The sequence below is a fragment of the Passer montanus genome, unplaced genomic scaffold (assembly GCF_014805655.1).
Source record: "Passer montanus isolate IOZ18808 unplaced genomic scaffold, ASM1480565v1 scaffold38, whole genome shotgun sequence".
In the NCBI taxonomy this organism is placed as follows: Eukaryota; Metazoa; Chordata; class Aves; order Passeriformes; family Passeridae; genus Passer; species Passer montanus.
Window position 1 is genome coordinate 3130786 of NW_024368596.1, and position 17159 is coordinate 3147944.

Consider the following 17159-nt stretch of genomic DNA (forward strand, 5'->3'; position numbering starts at 1 on the left):
AATAGCAGACACAGAGATCAAAACAAACTTTTTCCAGACATGTGATTAATATTTGCCCTCTTATTAGGCAATTTGTTGGGTGGGGGGGGAAGCCCTGGTTAAAAGTCACCACAGATCTCTTGCCAGGGGAAGCATTTTTGGCTGTGCAGAGGCTGTGTAGCCTGGCTTTCCTGGAAGCAGGAGAAGGATCTGACAGCAGCAGGGGGTGAGCTGCGAGGCACTGCAGCAGAGCTTGGTGGCAGTGAGATGGGAATTGGAACAAAAAGCTGCTGCTTCACTCCTCAGAGAACAACAACACACAATGCCTGAGCTGGAAGGGACCACAAGGAACATCCAGTCCAGCTGCTGGCCCACTCCTCCTAAAGCACTGCAAACAGAAATGGCCTAAACCCAAACCCAGCCCTCAACACTCTGCTAATGTGAATAATTCATCAAGCCAGATTAGAATTGGCATTTTAATACCATAAGGAGATACATGAATTGGGATTTTCCATCATTTTCTTGCTGCCAAAATATTAAAGTTTTCCCACAAGACAAAAATTTAAAAAATATTTGGTTCAGAAACTTGAATTGACACTTGTGAACAGAGTGGCTTCATTTTGATGCAGATGAACACTCTCCTTCAGAGATCAAAATTTTTTGTTTTGACTTTATTATTCTTACAAAGTAATTGCATTCTCATTTGTTATAATACCCTTTTAAATTATGTCAAAATTATGCAATATAATAAAAATTGAAATAAAATTGAAGCAAAGGTCCTTGATTTTATCAAAGCAAAACTTTTCAATATAGCTGTCACCAAAGCAATATCTCTACATAAGACAGTTTGATTTAATCAAATCAACACTTCCCTGACAAAAAAAAAAAAGAAAAGAAAAAGGCTGCAGTCAGCCAATACTAGGCAGATCTTACAATGTCTGCAGAAGGTGCACAAGCAGGACTTTGTTCATGAGACCTGCAGCCACACTTGCAGCCCAACACTGCCCTGCAGCATGAGCACCCTGATGCCATTTGTGCCCACCTTACCCAGCAGCCTCAGCAGAATCCAACCCCAAGGCCTGCCAGACATCCAGTGCAGGGTGGCCATGGAGCACAAACCATGATGGGTTTGTAACCTGCAGGTAGCTGCTCCTCAGTGACAGCACACAGGGAATCTCCTGCCCCAGTGTAGAAATATATATACATATATATACATACTAGAAATTACAGACTTTGATTCTACTGTGGCATTGGGACCAAAAGAAAAGGGCAAGTGTTTTGAATGCCTGGATAATGCCAGATTGAATGCACTTGGGACAAAAGTCACAAGATGCTAAAGCAGATTTTCAAAAGTGCTTCAGAGATAAATTCAAAGAACTTGTGCAAACACAACATTTACAGAACTCATAGATTTTAAACTTAAAACACAGGAGAAAATTGGAACAGAAAGTGGAAGATGTGAGTTCCCCTAAACTTCTGCAGAAACTAAAACCAGAGTTATAAATATTTCCACTCCCAATATTTAGATTTCTGTTCTGTTTTCTTGCTGGATCATAATCTTCCAGGTCATGACTTACATCTGACTTCACTGTTCCTTGCATCTTACTGTTCCTTTCTTTGCTACTTCATTCTATTACCCTGCCCCCTGTCCAACTGCACCTACAGAAACATCTCAGACTTTGCCACTTCCTCTTGCTTAGTCAAAGCTCCATTATAGTTGGTGCCTTCACACACTGCTGGATAGAAATGTGCTTCTGCTACTCAGCACTGAGACAAGTTTTACAGATTGAGGGCAAAAAGCTCTTTTTGCTGCTTCATATGGTAGATCTTGACATTGGTAGTCTATCTTCTTTCATAAGCAGAGCTCCCACAGACTTTAAAAGGAGACCTGTACATTTAGGCAGAGGAATATTGGAGTCAAGATCCACCCATGCAGATCTGAAGATAATTTTCATTAGCTAGGAAGTCAAACACAGAGACATAAAAAGTTTTGACACAGAGTCAACTTGGTTGGGAGTTTCTGATGTGAAAAGCAAGAAGTTCTATAGCCTAGAAAACTGTAAAGTGCTGGAAAACCTAGTTACCAGGAGGGCAATTTCATTCTTTATGTAGCGTTTCACATTTGAATGCTAAGTAACCACTGGAGGAAAAAAAAAAAAAAAGAATTACACATTCAACAAAGGAACTCAGCTGCAACTACCAGGCACTTCCCAAGTATGTGAAACATAAGCTGTGCACAGTGCCCTGCAAGTCTGGGTGCCAACCATGACATTATGGTCCTTTTGCCACTGGTGATATTGCTGCCTATCAGAGAAAATACACATTAACACCAGGAATTAAGAAACATCCCTGATATTGAACCATCACATCCACATCCCATCCTTCATGCTGTGGAACACTCGTTCCAGCAGGGGACTCCACTTGACCAAGACAACACAGCAGCAAGTCACTAATACATAATTAACATGCAATGGTGATTAATTAGGTAACATCTGACCAATAGCTGGGACTCCCAGCTGCCTTTGCCTGCCTCAGCACACAAACACACTTGTAACTCTCACATTCATCTAAAATGTACCCCATTTCCCACAGCAAGCACAGGCCAAAGGGGGGATTCCAATCTGTTGCACAGCACAGTGTGGAGCTACAGCATTTCCATCTACTCCAGTGTGCACAGCATGCCTGAAATTAGACCCAAATCTTTGCTTTGCAAACAGCATGCCATAAACATTCCTGTAGTGCTACAAAGAATACCCAAACACAGCCACCTCCTTTTTTTTTAAGATTCCCATTGCTTCTGCTTTGTACATAGTGTCTATTTCACCTTCCTTCAAGAAGTTTGATTTTAGGGTTCTGTGCATCTATACACTTGAAAAAACATCATGAGTTATGACTGACTGATGTACAGCTGTTTAGGGACCAAAATCTTAATTCCTCTGCTTAATCACTGCTGTACATTAGCTTATTAACAGAGCTCTGTTTATTGACTCTGCTTTGTGCCAAGTGCTTACAGTGGCTACTCTGCATCCCCAGTGGAGGCTCTCCATCCTTGTACCACAGGTAACAATTCCTGCTGAGGCAGCATCCTGCTGTTCTTCCAGCTGTTCTGGTGCCATCCTGAGAAATAGGGTCAATGCTGGCATCTCATTTATTTCCTGATGCTTGCCTTGCAACCTCTTCCCTCTAGAGACAGCGCTGCTCACAAGAGCACTTTACTTTTATTGCTGCTGTTAAGCTCTTTTGTTCTTCAGTGGAGGTTGCTCAGCCCAGCAAGACCCACAGCTCAGGTTCCCCAGCAGAAAACAGTGGTTTGGTTTGCTTGAAACAATGGTCCTTCTCTGCTTGTCACTGCTGCATTCTCCCCTCACTCACCCAGTTCCATGACAAAACTAACGTGGCACTTGCAAGGGCAGAGTTTTTTTAACTGCTGTGCCTCTTTGATCCCAGAAACACTCTGCCCCACCTCAGCAGCAGGCAGAAGGGCCCAGCTCCCCAGGTGTACTGCAGAACCCTGCTCAGGGACTGCTGCAATTCCTCAGGAACGTCCTTGCCCTGAGCCTGCAGATACATCTTGATTCACTGGCTGTCAGAGACAATTCTGTTTCATGTCTCCCCAAAAGATTACTGGATTTTGATTAAGAAAGGTCAAGGGCAGCTTTTCCCTTTCAATATAAAGAGAATGACTTGAGGAAAAAAATACTCATCACCTAGCACCAGGACTTTTATCTCCACTTGAAAAATTAAATTGCCTGAAGTGATGGAAGGCTTAGGGCAGGGTATGCACAGAAATGTTTCCATGCAAATAAAATCCTAAATTATTTATCTACACACTGTAATTTTACATCCCCCAAAAACTGTGGGTTTTTTTTTTTCAAATGTCTTAGTAGGAGAACAAAATACAAAGCTCACATAGCCAAGTCTCAGATAATACCCATTTGCCAGAACAATTTTAAATGCACATTGTATTACTGACCCAGCATACCAGAGATTTAGATTAATCCTTAACGCTTCAATACATTCCCCAAAATAACTTCCCCAATATTTGATTTTCCTTTGAAGGAAAGTGTGTCAGAGATATAATTAGCTCTAGCTGCAGCCTCCAAATCTCTGCCTGGCACTGCTCTCAGTAAAACACACCTTCAGCAGTGTGAAATTGGTATAGCTACGTTGAATCTGCTACATACAACTGAAGTACTTCACACTAGCTGAGGATCTAAGTATATATGCATAAATGAGGGAAAAACACATTTTTACCTGGAATAATAATGCTGCAGAACACACAGGATCTCGGGCTGAGTAAAACAAATGACAAGTTCATAAGAAATACATTCTTGTAATTGAGTTTAAGGCACTAAATAACCACTGTCTTCTAAGAGAGAATCAGATGCATGGTGGGTATCCCTACATTAATTAGGAATAAGACTGTCACATGGATTTTAATGAAATAAAGTTATATCTATAGCTTCTCCAGAATATTAAAGTCAATTTATCTGAGGAAGACAAGTAGTGGCTGGCTTTTTGTAGGAATTGGAGCAGTTCATTAAGGAAGGTAACAGGAGTTAACATCATCTGAACAAGCTCTTATTTTTTAAGGTACAAATTCTAAGACTCTTGATTACCAAGACACAACTGCAGAAATTCAGCTGGCTGATAGAAAACAATACAAATTACTGCCCTCACGCTAAAGCACCATGTACCTTGTTGCTGTGAGCACAAAGCACAGACAGCACTTACATAAAACACTCAGCAAAACCATTTTTCTCAGACACAAGCTCCCAAACATATTTACCTTAATGCATTTGGCCATCTGGACATTATCTACAGCATATCTTAGGACAACTGGTGCTCCACATCCTTTGTTGCTAAATGCCACACAAAAAATTTAAATGGGAGGCTTTTAGCTCTCCTAGTCCAAAACAGAGAATGCCAAGCCCATTAGCACCTAGGAAAGCAAACATCCAGGTCTGCATCACTGGATGTGACAACCCTCAAGTGCACTGAGCAGTTCCACAACCAGCCAGCTCCAAAAGCTAAAGGTTTCCATCTCCTCTTTCCTGTGGAGTCTCATTAGACCAGTCCTCAGGAAAATCCACAAAAGAGCATATTGGTGTTACGTTAACCCCCCAGTCTTATTTAGTGTTTCAGTGATGAAAACACTCATTTCCCACACATTAACTAATTCAAAATTCAGGTTCTCCTGCTGTATCATAATAATTATGAATTCCAAATTAAACCTTTTCTTTAAAATAATTACATTTTGGATAGAACACATCAAGTTTCTCTTTGGGCAATAGTAAGAGGTAAGGCTAATGAGAGCAAACACCTCAGCCCTTCCCACTACCAACTGTCTGCTCGACCACTCCAGCCCCAAGTCTCCTGGGTAAAGGGGACAGGACTTGTGTCATGACTTACATTCTCCACACAGCCACTCAAACCTGTAAGTTTCTGGTTTTCCACCTTTCACACCAGCAGTTTCAGCACAGATAATGAAATTTAATTCTTCACTTGCTACAGAAGACCACTGAGATGTTTCACAGAATGGGCCTGATGCTCTGTGTGGCCTTTTCAGAAGTGTTACAAACTTGTGTTTGAAAACACTGCTACAGAAGTCCCCTCTGACTCCTTCAGTGCAGTAAGGGCTTAACAAGACAAAGACAAGAGCTTGTTTTGATACAAGCAGGATTTTTATTCAATCCAAATGTTTTCTGTACAACAGAAAGGTTCTATACAAAAGAAGGAAGCATTAATTCAGTTGCAAGAACAGGCACAAAGAAGTTTCTGAACCCTAGTGCTTTAGAAAATCAATAATTTTTTTTAAAAACCAACCATGTGAAGTATTGTCATAGATGTTATAATCCTGGTTTGGGTCATTCTCCATCATGTACAACTCTCCTGCATGGACATCCTCAAAGTCAGCACTGAAGTTGCTGGGATCAAAGTGAACCCACACAGTGTACCTGTAGTCAGTGGTACGCATGGAGTAGCCCATGATCCTGATGTCCTTCAGCCTTGGTTTGTCAGAGTTCCACTGGGGAGTGTCTGCAGGCCGGGGATACTGGCTGAAAGCAACAGGTTCTGCATTAAAACACCTGTCAGTGTCATCACACCCTTCCCTGCCTTGCTCCACCTTTCCTTCAGAGATGTTAAAATAGTGGACAATGCTTCTCCCCTCAGTGCACAGCACAACACCAAAAGACATCTTGGGGCATGCAGGAGGGACCTGCAGGCCAGCAAGCTCTGCAAGCGTTGGAAACAGAGACACCAGCTCCACCACTTTTTTACTTTGCCCTAGAAGAAATAATATCAAAATATAAGTTATGGAACAGCGTAGTTGGACAACAATTTTTTGTAATAATTCAGCTGGTGTTTTATTCAAAGTGCTCTGTACAGGATTTTTGGGGGTACCAAAATCAAGGCAATTAAGGAGTGGCAGTTAGCTGTGGAGATGCCAGTCCATGCACTTATGATGCACTTCTAACAGGAAAACATTTGCATTTAGGCTTCTCCATTAGACTTAGAGATAATCAGATGCATTAATTTGAAAAAGTACTCTTCAGAAAGACAAAGTAAATTCTCAAGGTGCCTGGAGACACATAAGCACCTCTATCAACCCACTGCAAACAAAAATTAAGCACTGGAAATTTACCTTGAGGTACTGAGACTCCAGTATGGCTAAAAGGGTCAAGGTAGGGGAAGACTCTTGCTCCTCGACTGACAGGGGAAGTTGTCATTCCTGGCACATAAAACATCAGCGGCACTCGGGTAGCAACATCAAAATTGCTGTATTTTGCCCATTCACCATGTTCTCCCAGGGACCACCCTAGGTGACAAAGAACACAACTCAGAGCAGATACTGGCTTGTAATCTAGTAGTGATTTCTTCTTCATTGTAAATTGACTCTGACTGTTGAAGCCACTAGTCCGTTATAGAGGTTATATCAAAAGGTAAATAATCTGTATTTAGATGTAACAAGGCTTTTCTCTAATGTGAAAACTATTTCAACAGTCACCTAAATCTTGCAACTTTATACTCTTTCATAAAGGAAATAATTATACCTTTCCTTATTTCTAGATTCTCAAGATTAGAATTAGGAAATTAGCATGAAAACAGCAGCAAAGAGGAATTGGGGCGTGTCATAGTGCCTGCAAGAGTCTCCAGATCAATTCCACAAAGCATTCATTTAAGTTTTGGGCAGCTGCCAGCTCTCCAGTGCTCCTGTTAACACTGTAGCTGAACATCCCTTGGAGCCAAGGCTGCTCTCTATGCCAGACTGCCACATCAGGATGCTACCCCTGAGGAAGCAATAGAGACAAAACTTTTCAGCTCTCCTCTTCCTCTTGAAAGAGATGCCAACGTGACTTCCTTCCAGGCAGACACACTGCCAACTTCACTTTGGGGGAAGACAAAGGATCTCTGTGACAGCTATGTTAACACATGTTTTTTCTTGATCACTTTGCCAGCCATGGTACTGGAAACACCAACTGTTTACAGTTATCCAAAGCAAGGAAAAGAAAAATTCAGTTTACAAACAAGTCAGAAGGAACATCTAGAGTCACTTTAGTACCAAAAGTATTAATCCCATTGCTGTGCAACTTGTAAGAGCTTTTTATAGACACATGCTCACAGAAGTAAACCCAAACTAACTATGTATGTAACTTTAAATTGATGTAGTTTGTTCACATCCTAATTGGTTTAAATCAGCTAAGCCATCCCACAATCAAATGGATCATGACAGGGTTGTTTTAACGAATATTAGAGTATTGAAACAAGCACTAAATACTTGAGGCATTTGTCCCACAGCTCAAATTAAGTTTTTTACCACCAGGATCCAGAGTGTGCAGGATCTCAGCTATGAGAAGGAACCATATCCCTATCAGTTTAGATGCTCTGCAAGCAGCAATGACAAGTGTAAGAAAACACACTTGAGCAGTTAATGAGAAAGCCTGTTACTCACGGTACCAGATGGCTTTCTACAAATGGTGAGGGGGGAGGAGTAGTGGCTGTACTCTTAGAGCACAGTTCCCAGCAAGAGTCACTCCTTGGGTAGGGGGTGGGAATACTGCAAGCTCAGCCCTGTGTCCTGGCAGGCAGCCTCATCCCTCACCAGCAAATCCTCAACCTGATTAAAAGTGCCTGTGGGGACAGAACTGTGCAACCACAGAAGCCAGGGCCAGCCCCCTCAATCTGGCTCAGACAAGACAAAACTACAAGGTGTGACAGCTCTGCCTGACTCTACAGAAACACACACTGGATTAATATGGAAGCACTGAGCTGCACAATGAAGTTCTTAACAGTAAGCTCAAAAAAGATTTAAACGCTTACCATGATCAGCAGTAAAAACTACTATTGTGTTATTTGAGAGTCCTGCATCATCCAAAGCACTCAGAAGCAGGCCAATTTGCACATCCAGGTAAGAAACTGCTGCATAGTAACTCTGACGAATGCGCCGCTGCAAGTTAAGAAAACAGGAGAGGAAAAAAAAAAAGTTTTGTTTTTTTTATAGACACATACAGCAGAACCAGGGGGTGTAAAAGAACTAAAGGACTCTACTTATGAAGCTTTAATTTCAATTGTCTGTAGCCCAATTAATGTCCCAGAAAAGGTAAATTGGTAGGGGGCAGCTAGAAAATTCCACCTCTCAGAAGTGCTTTCAACCAAAACACTGCAAACCAACCCATTCTGCATCTCTTGGTCTAGCCAGTGCACCTAATTTTGGCATAAGCACTGGAGAGTAAAGGAAGATCTTGCCAAGAAGATACACTGTGTTCTGGCTTGAAACAGATCAACACTCAGATAATGAACACAAACACAGCACTGGTAGCTGCTACATACATTCCCTCACATGCAACCTGAACTGCAGTGACAGTGAGGGTTTGCCTACAGAGCTAGAGGTGACAGTATACACAGCAGGGAATTCATAACTGCAAATGGCCAGTTGCTGAATAACTGGGAGCATCCAAGAGCAGTTTCACTTCAGAGCACTGTATTGACAGCTTACCTGGAAATTATCTGGAAGTGCTTCATAAGGGAAACTAACATTTAATGCTTGCACATCATCCCTCTGTCTGATATCCATCCAGGGGTTGTATGCCACAGAAGGCAGCTTCTTAGGCACCCAGGGATCTGGGGCCAATGTGATATTTTCCAAGGGGTACAACTTGAGAAATTCCTTCAGAATACAAAACACATAGAAAGACTGTCCTCACCTCCAATATATACTGTGAATTTTGTGTTTAAACAGCAACCATTTTCCCTTGCAGGACCCTTTAACATTACAGTTTACAAGGCTTCATTCCCCTTCTGCTAGAGTGTGAAACACAGCAATACCAGACATCCCCAACCAATTCCTGCAAAATGCTGAAAAAAACAGCTTCCTGTATCTCAAAGCAGAACTGCAATAAAAGGTCCAACACCACTTTGAAATCAGTAGGAGTTTTGCCACCAAGTCAAACAAGAGAATGAAATACAAGATCTTGTAAGGCCTCATTATGTCATACTCCATCAAGCTGAAGCCCATCTCCATGCAATAGCAGTCACCATCATGGTGGCAGAAGCCTGGCTTTTGGCTGAGGAGTCATAATTCATTCTCATTAAATGTTCTGAAATATATCACAGGTGACTCCTGAAGTTACACCAAATCAAGGCTGGCTTCCAATTTGCTTTCAGGAAACAGCAATAAAGCATTTGTGGGAACAGCTTTTAAAAACCAATGCAACATTTGTCTAAGCTCCCTTTCCTGCAGGTTCCAGTCTTCTCACCTGTGGGTACCTCAGTGGGATGTGTGGCTTGTGGTAACCAACAGCCAGGAAGAACTTTTGCCTGTTGGTTTTCATGACATTCAGTAAGTGTATGGCCTCCTCAGTGCTCTGAATATCAGGCAAAGTCCCTCCAGGCATTTCTGTCACATTTACTGGGCACACCAAGTTTGCATGAAGTTTTCCATCTTTCCCCCTGCAAGTCTTCATAAAAGAAAAAAAAAATAGTTCAGTAACTTCTGGTAAATACAAAGACAAAATCCTCTGTTCTGTAACAAAACAATTTGTTTCTACCAACAAAAGAATGCAACTTCCATGCCTATGAAAATGCAGAAATCCTCTCTAAAGCTGGGTAGAAGATTAAATGTAGTCACATGGGTCAAAAGCCCACAGCTTCTATGATGAATAGAATCTCTGATCTAATGGAGATGCAGCAGCATTTGGTTCTCCTATATAGACATACATTTTAGTTCCTCTGATCCCAAGAGTTCATAGAAAGCTGCCTGGAAGCTACTGCCTTAGTTTCTGAGCAAATGCCAGCAGTGGCTGATGTGTAACCAGTGAAGAGAGATAAATTAGACTAAACAGTGGCTGGGGAAAGGTGGCCTCAGCAGGATGTTTGGCAGGGTTGCTAAGTGAACCTACTTTTCTTCATGTCATGGATGAAAATGCTGCTGCTGTTAAAACCAGTCTTCTTCCAGCAGTAAACCCAAGACCAAAGCACTGCCAAGGCTGTCTGTACTGCCATGGCTGCAGCTCCTGCTGGGCAGTGTACAGGCTCCAACACATGATGCTGATGCAATGTTTGCATAAGGATAAACCAGACTCTTTTGTGTCACATTTAAGACTAACAAACATTCTAGAAAACTGGATGAGATTATAAACTTTTGGGTTATTTAAACATAATTTTAATTATGACCCCTGTTCACTCAGTCCTGAGCTCTTTGTCACTTTAAGTTTACCAAGACTACTGACAATGTTGTCACTAACTAAAGCAAAGCCAGATCAGTTGCAGGTGCAAGTTGACAACCACGCTTTTCAGATAAAGGAATTCATGATCTAGACACAAATAAGGATCATTCTTGCTTATATCTCAATAACTGAAGTTTCCAAACACCAATTTATAAATACTTAAAACATCTGCAGGATGGGCAAATTGATTGACAAAACACACATCTGATAATCTAGGTCTTCTTTTGGAAAGCACAGAAACAAAGCATTGAAGTGGTTACTTGTTTTCCTGCACAAGGGTGCAGCCTCAAAACCCAGAGGGCACAGCCTATTCTTAATACAAAGAACTTGGTTATATCTTGAACACCTTCTCTGCTGGAGTGCCAATACTCACACTTACCTTATCATTCTCATACTTTTCAGCTGAAGGATGAAAGGGTGGAATGGACCAACTGTAAGGATAGTCATCACTGTAATTGGATGAAACCCCTGGAATGGATAAAGATAATTCACTGAACAAGGAAGAGCTCAGACACAAGTTTAACTTGTCTTCATGTGGTTGTTTTTTTTCAAATATGTTAAATGAAGAAACATTTCAAATGAACCTTTGACAACTGAAGAAAAGATAACCAAGAAATAAAAGTCAAAAAGTTTAAGACAGATATTCTTCCCTGAAATACACCTTGTACTAGTGAGGGAGACTCAAGTCTGATGAAGAATGTTACTTCAGGGAACACCAACAAAAAACCCCAAAAACCAAACCAAAACAAAAAAATCAAAACCACCCAGGACTAATAACAGTCTTCATGCACATCCTTGATTAGCTTTTCTATAAACTGAAACACATACTGAAACTATCCACACAAGTTTAGCTCTAGAATAAGGAACTGCCAAAAAGAGGATCAGTATTGCAATATTTTTCAACTCAGTAGTGTTATTGCTTTTTAACTAGTGAACTAATTTCCTACTGAACTTGAAGCATTAGTCACACATTCTACATGTCCTGGTCCAGACTCACAGCCTATTAGGAAACATGAAGCATGCAGAGGCAGAACTAAGCCAACAAGTAATTTCATTTTCAGCAGATACCTAACCTCCAGATGTATTTTTGGAATGTTAGACATTTATTCCCACAATTCCCAGACAAGATGTGAAAATATCCATTAGATAAAAGTCATCTAATACATTCATATCTAATGCCTTAAGACTTAATGACAACCGCTGTAAAATCTGGCTTGTGATTATGATTTACGTTGTTAACGTAGACGAGAATCACACATCAATACTCATGCAAGTTTGTGAGACTATACACATCAAGCATTTCCATGTTAAGCAAAAGACAATTCAAACCATACCAGGATGAAAAACTTTCCCCACAGACAGGGTCACGTAGCCATTTTCCTTGAAATACTGGGGCATGGTGGAGTAGTTTCCTGCATGAACTCTCCAGTAGGAGTAGAAATCATAGAGGCGGGTGGTGTCAGGCCTGCGGCCAGTGAGAAATGACACTCTGCTGGGAGCACACACGGCTTGCTGGGGAGAAAGGCAGCCAAGGAGAGACATTTGGAACAAAAACCAAAACACGTGCATGAACTAACTCGGGCATAGTGATGCCTTAAGTTTTAGCTTTCATATTTTCCAGATTCTGCACAGCATTAGTATATAACTCTGAACTTCATGTAAGTGTTAGCAAGTTCTCTTCACAGTTTAGTCAGACAAAACAATCCTTTTTCAGCCCGTGAACCAGGGACACCACTGCAGCTCCAGGCCCAAAAAGTGTAAACAGCAGAGAATTGAGGAGAGCAATCTGGAAGGATGGGACTGCATAACCTGAAGGTATAATTGGGCAATTAACCCCAGTATGGAAATGGACCAAACTTATAAAAGTATGAAAACTCATGACCCATTGTCCATCTTGGGTGTAGCCTCAGCTGGGCTCTTGTACTGCTCAAGGTGTAACATTTGAAGGCCTTTTTAATAAATCCCTACTTTATTCCTTCAACACTGCCTAGCCTCTGTTCCATGGGAGCCTCTCAAAGCATCAATAGCTGTGCCACAACCACCTGAAAGCTTGGGAATCACAGGGAATGAGTTTCCCATCACCTCAGGCTGGAATGAACAGTAGCCTTATTAAGCACATCTATTCCAAACTGCAAGCTTTTAAAAATGCAAGTCAAGTTCCATAAAGGCAGTACTTTTGAAATCTGGTTGCTCACATCACACAGAATCAAGCAGCAGTGGCAGATAGACTGTGCTGATAAAAGCCAAAAGTCTAGTTGATCTGAACTGCTTTAAGAATAAAGAAAGGATAAACACAGGAGGTCTGGGTTATGGCCCAAAGGTCTGACCACTCTGCTTTAGACTGACAAAACCCAAGAGTTACTGCTTTGGGCTGCAATTACACCCAAAGTTCTAATTGCTCAGTGGAACTTGGGAACATAGACATCCTACACAGAGTATTCAAGTGAAGACCAATTAGAATTACACCCGAACTTCTAATTTCTCAGCAGAGAGGAACTTGGGAACATAGACATCCTACACAGAGTATTCAAGTGAAGACCAATTAGTGACATTTTCAGTCCTCTATTTTAGAGTGATGCTTACCACACAAACTGCCCCCTTTAGAGCAGTCTATAGAATTGATTCCCTCAAAAGATTAAAAAGTAAACCAATCTTTTGTAAGCAATAGAAAAAGAGAATTTTAATTTAGTAAAATGGCACTTTTAAGCAGCACTTGGATTCAAACAGTGAAAGCACTTGAGTGGCAATCTACTCCTCCAAGGGCTACACAAATACCATAATTTAAATGCCCTGTTTTCATTTTTCTCACCTTAGTAAAGATAGGTTCACACACTGCAGTTCAGCCCAATCATTTATTTTCCACTGAAAATACTTCACGTTAATAAATACTTGCTTTTTCCACTGACCTGCCTAACACCTACTGTGATAAAACCAGTAATTATTTTGCATAGAGAAAACATGTTGAAGTCATTTATCTCACCTGGGCATATGCATTGCTGAACACCATACTTTGGGAAGCAAGTTGATCAATATTGGGAGATTTCACAAGCTTATCTCCATAACAGCCCAACACAGGACGCAGATCATCCACAATTATAAACAAGACATTCATGCCATCTGAGAAAAAACAGAATTAGAAATAAATTAACCTGAACTCCAACCAATAAATTAACCTGGGCAGTTACTTTATGCTGATTTATCAGTTTTTAACCCTTAAATACATTTGAGAACAAAAATAAAATTAATTTTAAAAGCAAGAATATCTTTGTAAGGGAATGTAAACAACAGGATTAATTCTTCAAAGACAGAAATTCTTATTTGGCCTAGACAGAAATACCGTGGTTTTCATTCCCTTCCTATTTCATTGCTTGCACCCATGGTTATTTTCTCCAGGTGCTGCAGACAGCAAGTCCTTGCAGCTGGCTAAAGTAGGGCGGTGCAAAATAAAGAAGTATTTTATAGGTCTACCAACTACCGATTTCTACGGCCTGCAAGCTTTGAGAAGGGTGTTGAACCACAGGCAAACAACACTGCAGTCCTGAATAATTCTGCTCCCAACAGATAAAACTATTTTTCTTCAATTAATTACACACGTCTTTTCAGAACGCCCTCTCAAGGTGGCGGACTGCACTGGGGGCTCGGCGTGCGCAGGACCCGCTCGCTGCGGGTGGGTGAAGCAGCAGCTTCCCCAGGGACACACGAGACCCGGGGACACACCGAGCCCCTGGGACACAGCGGGACCCTCAGGATACACTGAGGCCCCAGGACACACCGAGTCCCTCGGGACGCACCGGGGCCCAGGGACACATCGGGCCCCTCGGGAGGCACCGAGCCCCTCGGCCCCGGGCCCCCGCCGGCCGCTCCCCCCGGCCCAGCCCCGCCGCCAGCACGAACCCCCGGGCCCGCGCGCCGCTCCGGGCCCCGCCGCCGCCGGGCCGGCCGCGAAGGCATCCCGGGGCAGCCGCAGCAGGGACAGGAACAGGCAGAGGCAGAGCCGCGCCGCCGCCATGGCCCAGAGAGGCGGCGGGGCCGGGCAGAGGCGGCCCGGGGGCGGTGCCTTGAACCGTCGCCGGAGCCTGAACACCGCCGGGAGCGGCGCTGCCCCTTCCCCGCGCGGGGGCGCCGCGGCCCCGCGAGCGAGCGGCTCCGCGGTGAGGGGCCGGGCCGGCCGGAGCGGTGCGGAGATCGACCGGAGCGGTGCGGGGCGGTGCTGAGCTGGGCCGGGCCCGGCCGGAGCGGAGCGGGGCGGTGCGGAGCTGGGTCCGGCCGGAGCGGTGAGGGGCCGTGCGGAGCTGGGCCGGGCCCGGCCGGAGCGGTGAGGGGCCGGGCCCGGCCGGCAGTGGGATCCAGCGGCTGCTCAGGGCGCAGCGGTGCTCCTGCGGAGCGGTGCGGGGCCCGGCCCAGCCGGCAGTGGGATCCAGCGCCCGCACTGTGCGCGGCTGCTCCGGGCGCAGCGCTGCTCCTGCGGTTCCTGCCGATGCTCTCCAGCACCCGCCGCAGCTCCCGTGGAAAGGGGATGTCAGTGGCACCCTCAACGTTATTTGTTTCTGGTGGAAATAATGTTGGAGAATGAGGAAATCAAGGTTGAGTATTGAGGGAAGCTGTGTGAGTACTTCAGTGCTATCTGTGAATCAGTTAACACTCTGTTTGGTCTTTAAAGAAACGCTCAGTGTTTCCAGTTGCGCGGGTGCGCACTCTGCGGAGCCAGGTAGTCGCCAGTGTATGAAAAGTTACATAAACTAAAAAGCTCCCCATGACACTTAATATTTCGTTAATAACTAGCTTTATTAAAAGCTCAGCAATTTTCATTATTTCTATCTTGAACTGCAGTAGAGAGATTTATTGCCAGTATTCCTGTACAAAATAAACTCATTGTTAACTACACATAACACTTCCCAATCAGTAACCGTAAAGTTATTATTATGTATTGTGCATAATAAAGCAGCTCACAGGAAGATGAAGAGAATTAAAAGACTGTAACTACATCGTCTTACACATTTAACAGACAGGTAAACTGATGACAAGTATACCAATATTGAAAATAATCAACGTGAACTCACTTGGATGTGGGAACCACTATTACAATGATACATGTGATGGTGTGTGCATTGTTCTATTTTAGCAAGTGATAGGTGCACCTTTGAATACAAATTAAAGTTTAACAGTGAATTGTACTGGTAAATATCATTGTCTTTGGGACCAGACTATGAAAAAAGCCCAAAACCATCTTGAGAAAAAAGCCCTGTTTACAGAAAACTAATGCATCTCTAATGGGAATCTATAATTTGATTCTTTCAGTGCCTCAGGACTGTATTGGTTGCTCTTTCTTATCAAAAGTAAAAGTTCTGAGACAAAAATGCTCTCTTTTGTCACTTTTTCTTCACAGAGAATGGGATCAGAAATAATCTACTTTTCTGCTCTGTAAGGATTCCTACCTGAGGCCTCAAATATTCTGTGTGTGCACTCACCATAAGATTAGCAGGAATGATGGCTACAGTGGTCTGCCACAATGCTGTTGTTCAGGGAGACGTGTGACTCAGAAGTGCAGTAGTACATTGTGTATCACACAGTGTGTGCATACATATTCAAGCACGTGTACTTCCTCTAAACTATTACAGTGAAGTTTATTTTGATGTGGATCTTACACTTCCTTCCTGCACACTCTGGAAAAGCTTGAATCAAATGAAGAACACTGTTACTACAAGTTCAGCTACTACTGAGCACATGACATGCAAGCAACTCAGGAATATTATTCAGTATATTTGATATTTGCATATTTTGGAATTAATGTTGTGTATAAGCAGTATATCTCACAGGTATCAGCAACTCTCCTAACATGGATCAGCTGCTGGAAATGTATTGAACATTGCATCCCCAAGTGACACTTCTCTTCATTTGGAGACTTTTTATGCAAAAAGCCAAGGAATTATTTCACTATTGCACATGCATGTAATTACCATAATGCTTGCCTCTTTCAAATGCAAATACACTAAGTGGTACTTGATATGAATTTCCTGGTTTGCCTAACATGAACATATAGCAATCTTATTAAGTTCAGTCCACTAGAAGAACAATTACAGAGGAAAAGTGTTTTTCAAACAGCATACAAGTTCTGGTGCTAAAAAAGCAAGTTGGGATGCTGCCAGTGCATAATTGCAGGCACTGAAATCACAGACCCTGGACAAACTGGTCTCTCAGCTCAGAGGTCCCCTCCACCCCGGATGTGTGGGCCTTTGAGCAGCCTGTTGTTCAGCTCCTGGACTAAACACTGCTGGATTCAGTGTGATGAGTTGGGAGTGTCACAGGAAGGGTTAAGCCTTGGCTGAAGAGGCAATACCCTGTACAGCACTCCTCCTGAGTCACTCTGCTGGAAGTCCCAGGGTCAATGGCAGCCTTCTCCACCTACCACCACCCTGAGGATCAAACCCATTTTAAGCTTTGCAATAAACCAAG

General features: G+C 42.9%; 1 protein-coding gene across 3 annotated transcripts; it reads right to left on the reverse strand.

The window, feature by feature from the left end:
• Window positions 1–5641: 5641 nt before the first annotated feature.
• On the reverse strand, window positions 5642–14805 carry IDS (iduronate 2-sulfatase). 3 transcript variants are annotated; one of them, XM_039717469.1, is made up of 9 exons: window positions 14601–14803; window positions 13687–13823; window positions 12041–12218; window positions 11086–11174; window positions 9738–9938; window positions 8978–9148; window positions 8302–8428; window positions 6626–6799; window positions 5642–6267 (listed from the first exon to the last, which is right to left on the reverse strand). In XM_039717469.1, the coding sequence occupies exons 1-9, from the start codon at window positions 14713–14715 to the stop codon at window positions 5765–5767; spliced, it is 1695 nt and encodes a 564-aa protein (XP_039573403.1). In that variant the 5' UTR covers window positions 14716–14803; the 3' UTR covers window positions 5642–5764. The 3 variants fall into 3 exon arrangements, with proteins under 3 accessions (XP_039573403.1, XP_039573404.1, XP_039573405.1); XM_039717470.1 differs by lacking the exon at window positions 14601–14803 and adding an exon at window positions 14479–14543; XM_039717471.1 differs by having other exon boundaries at window positions 5847–6038; window positions 14601–14805.
• Between the last annotated feature and the right edge of the window lie 2354 nt (window positions 14806–17159).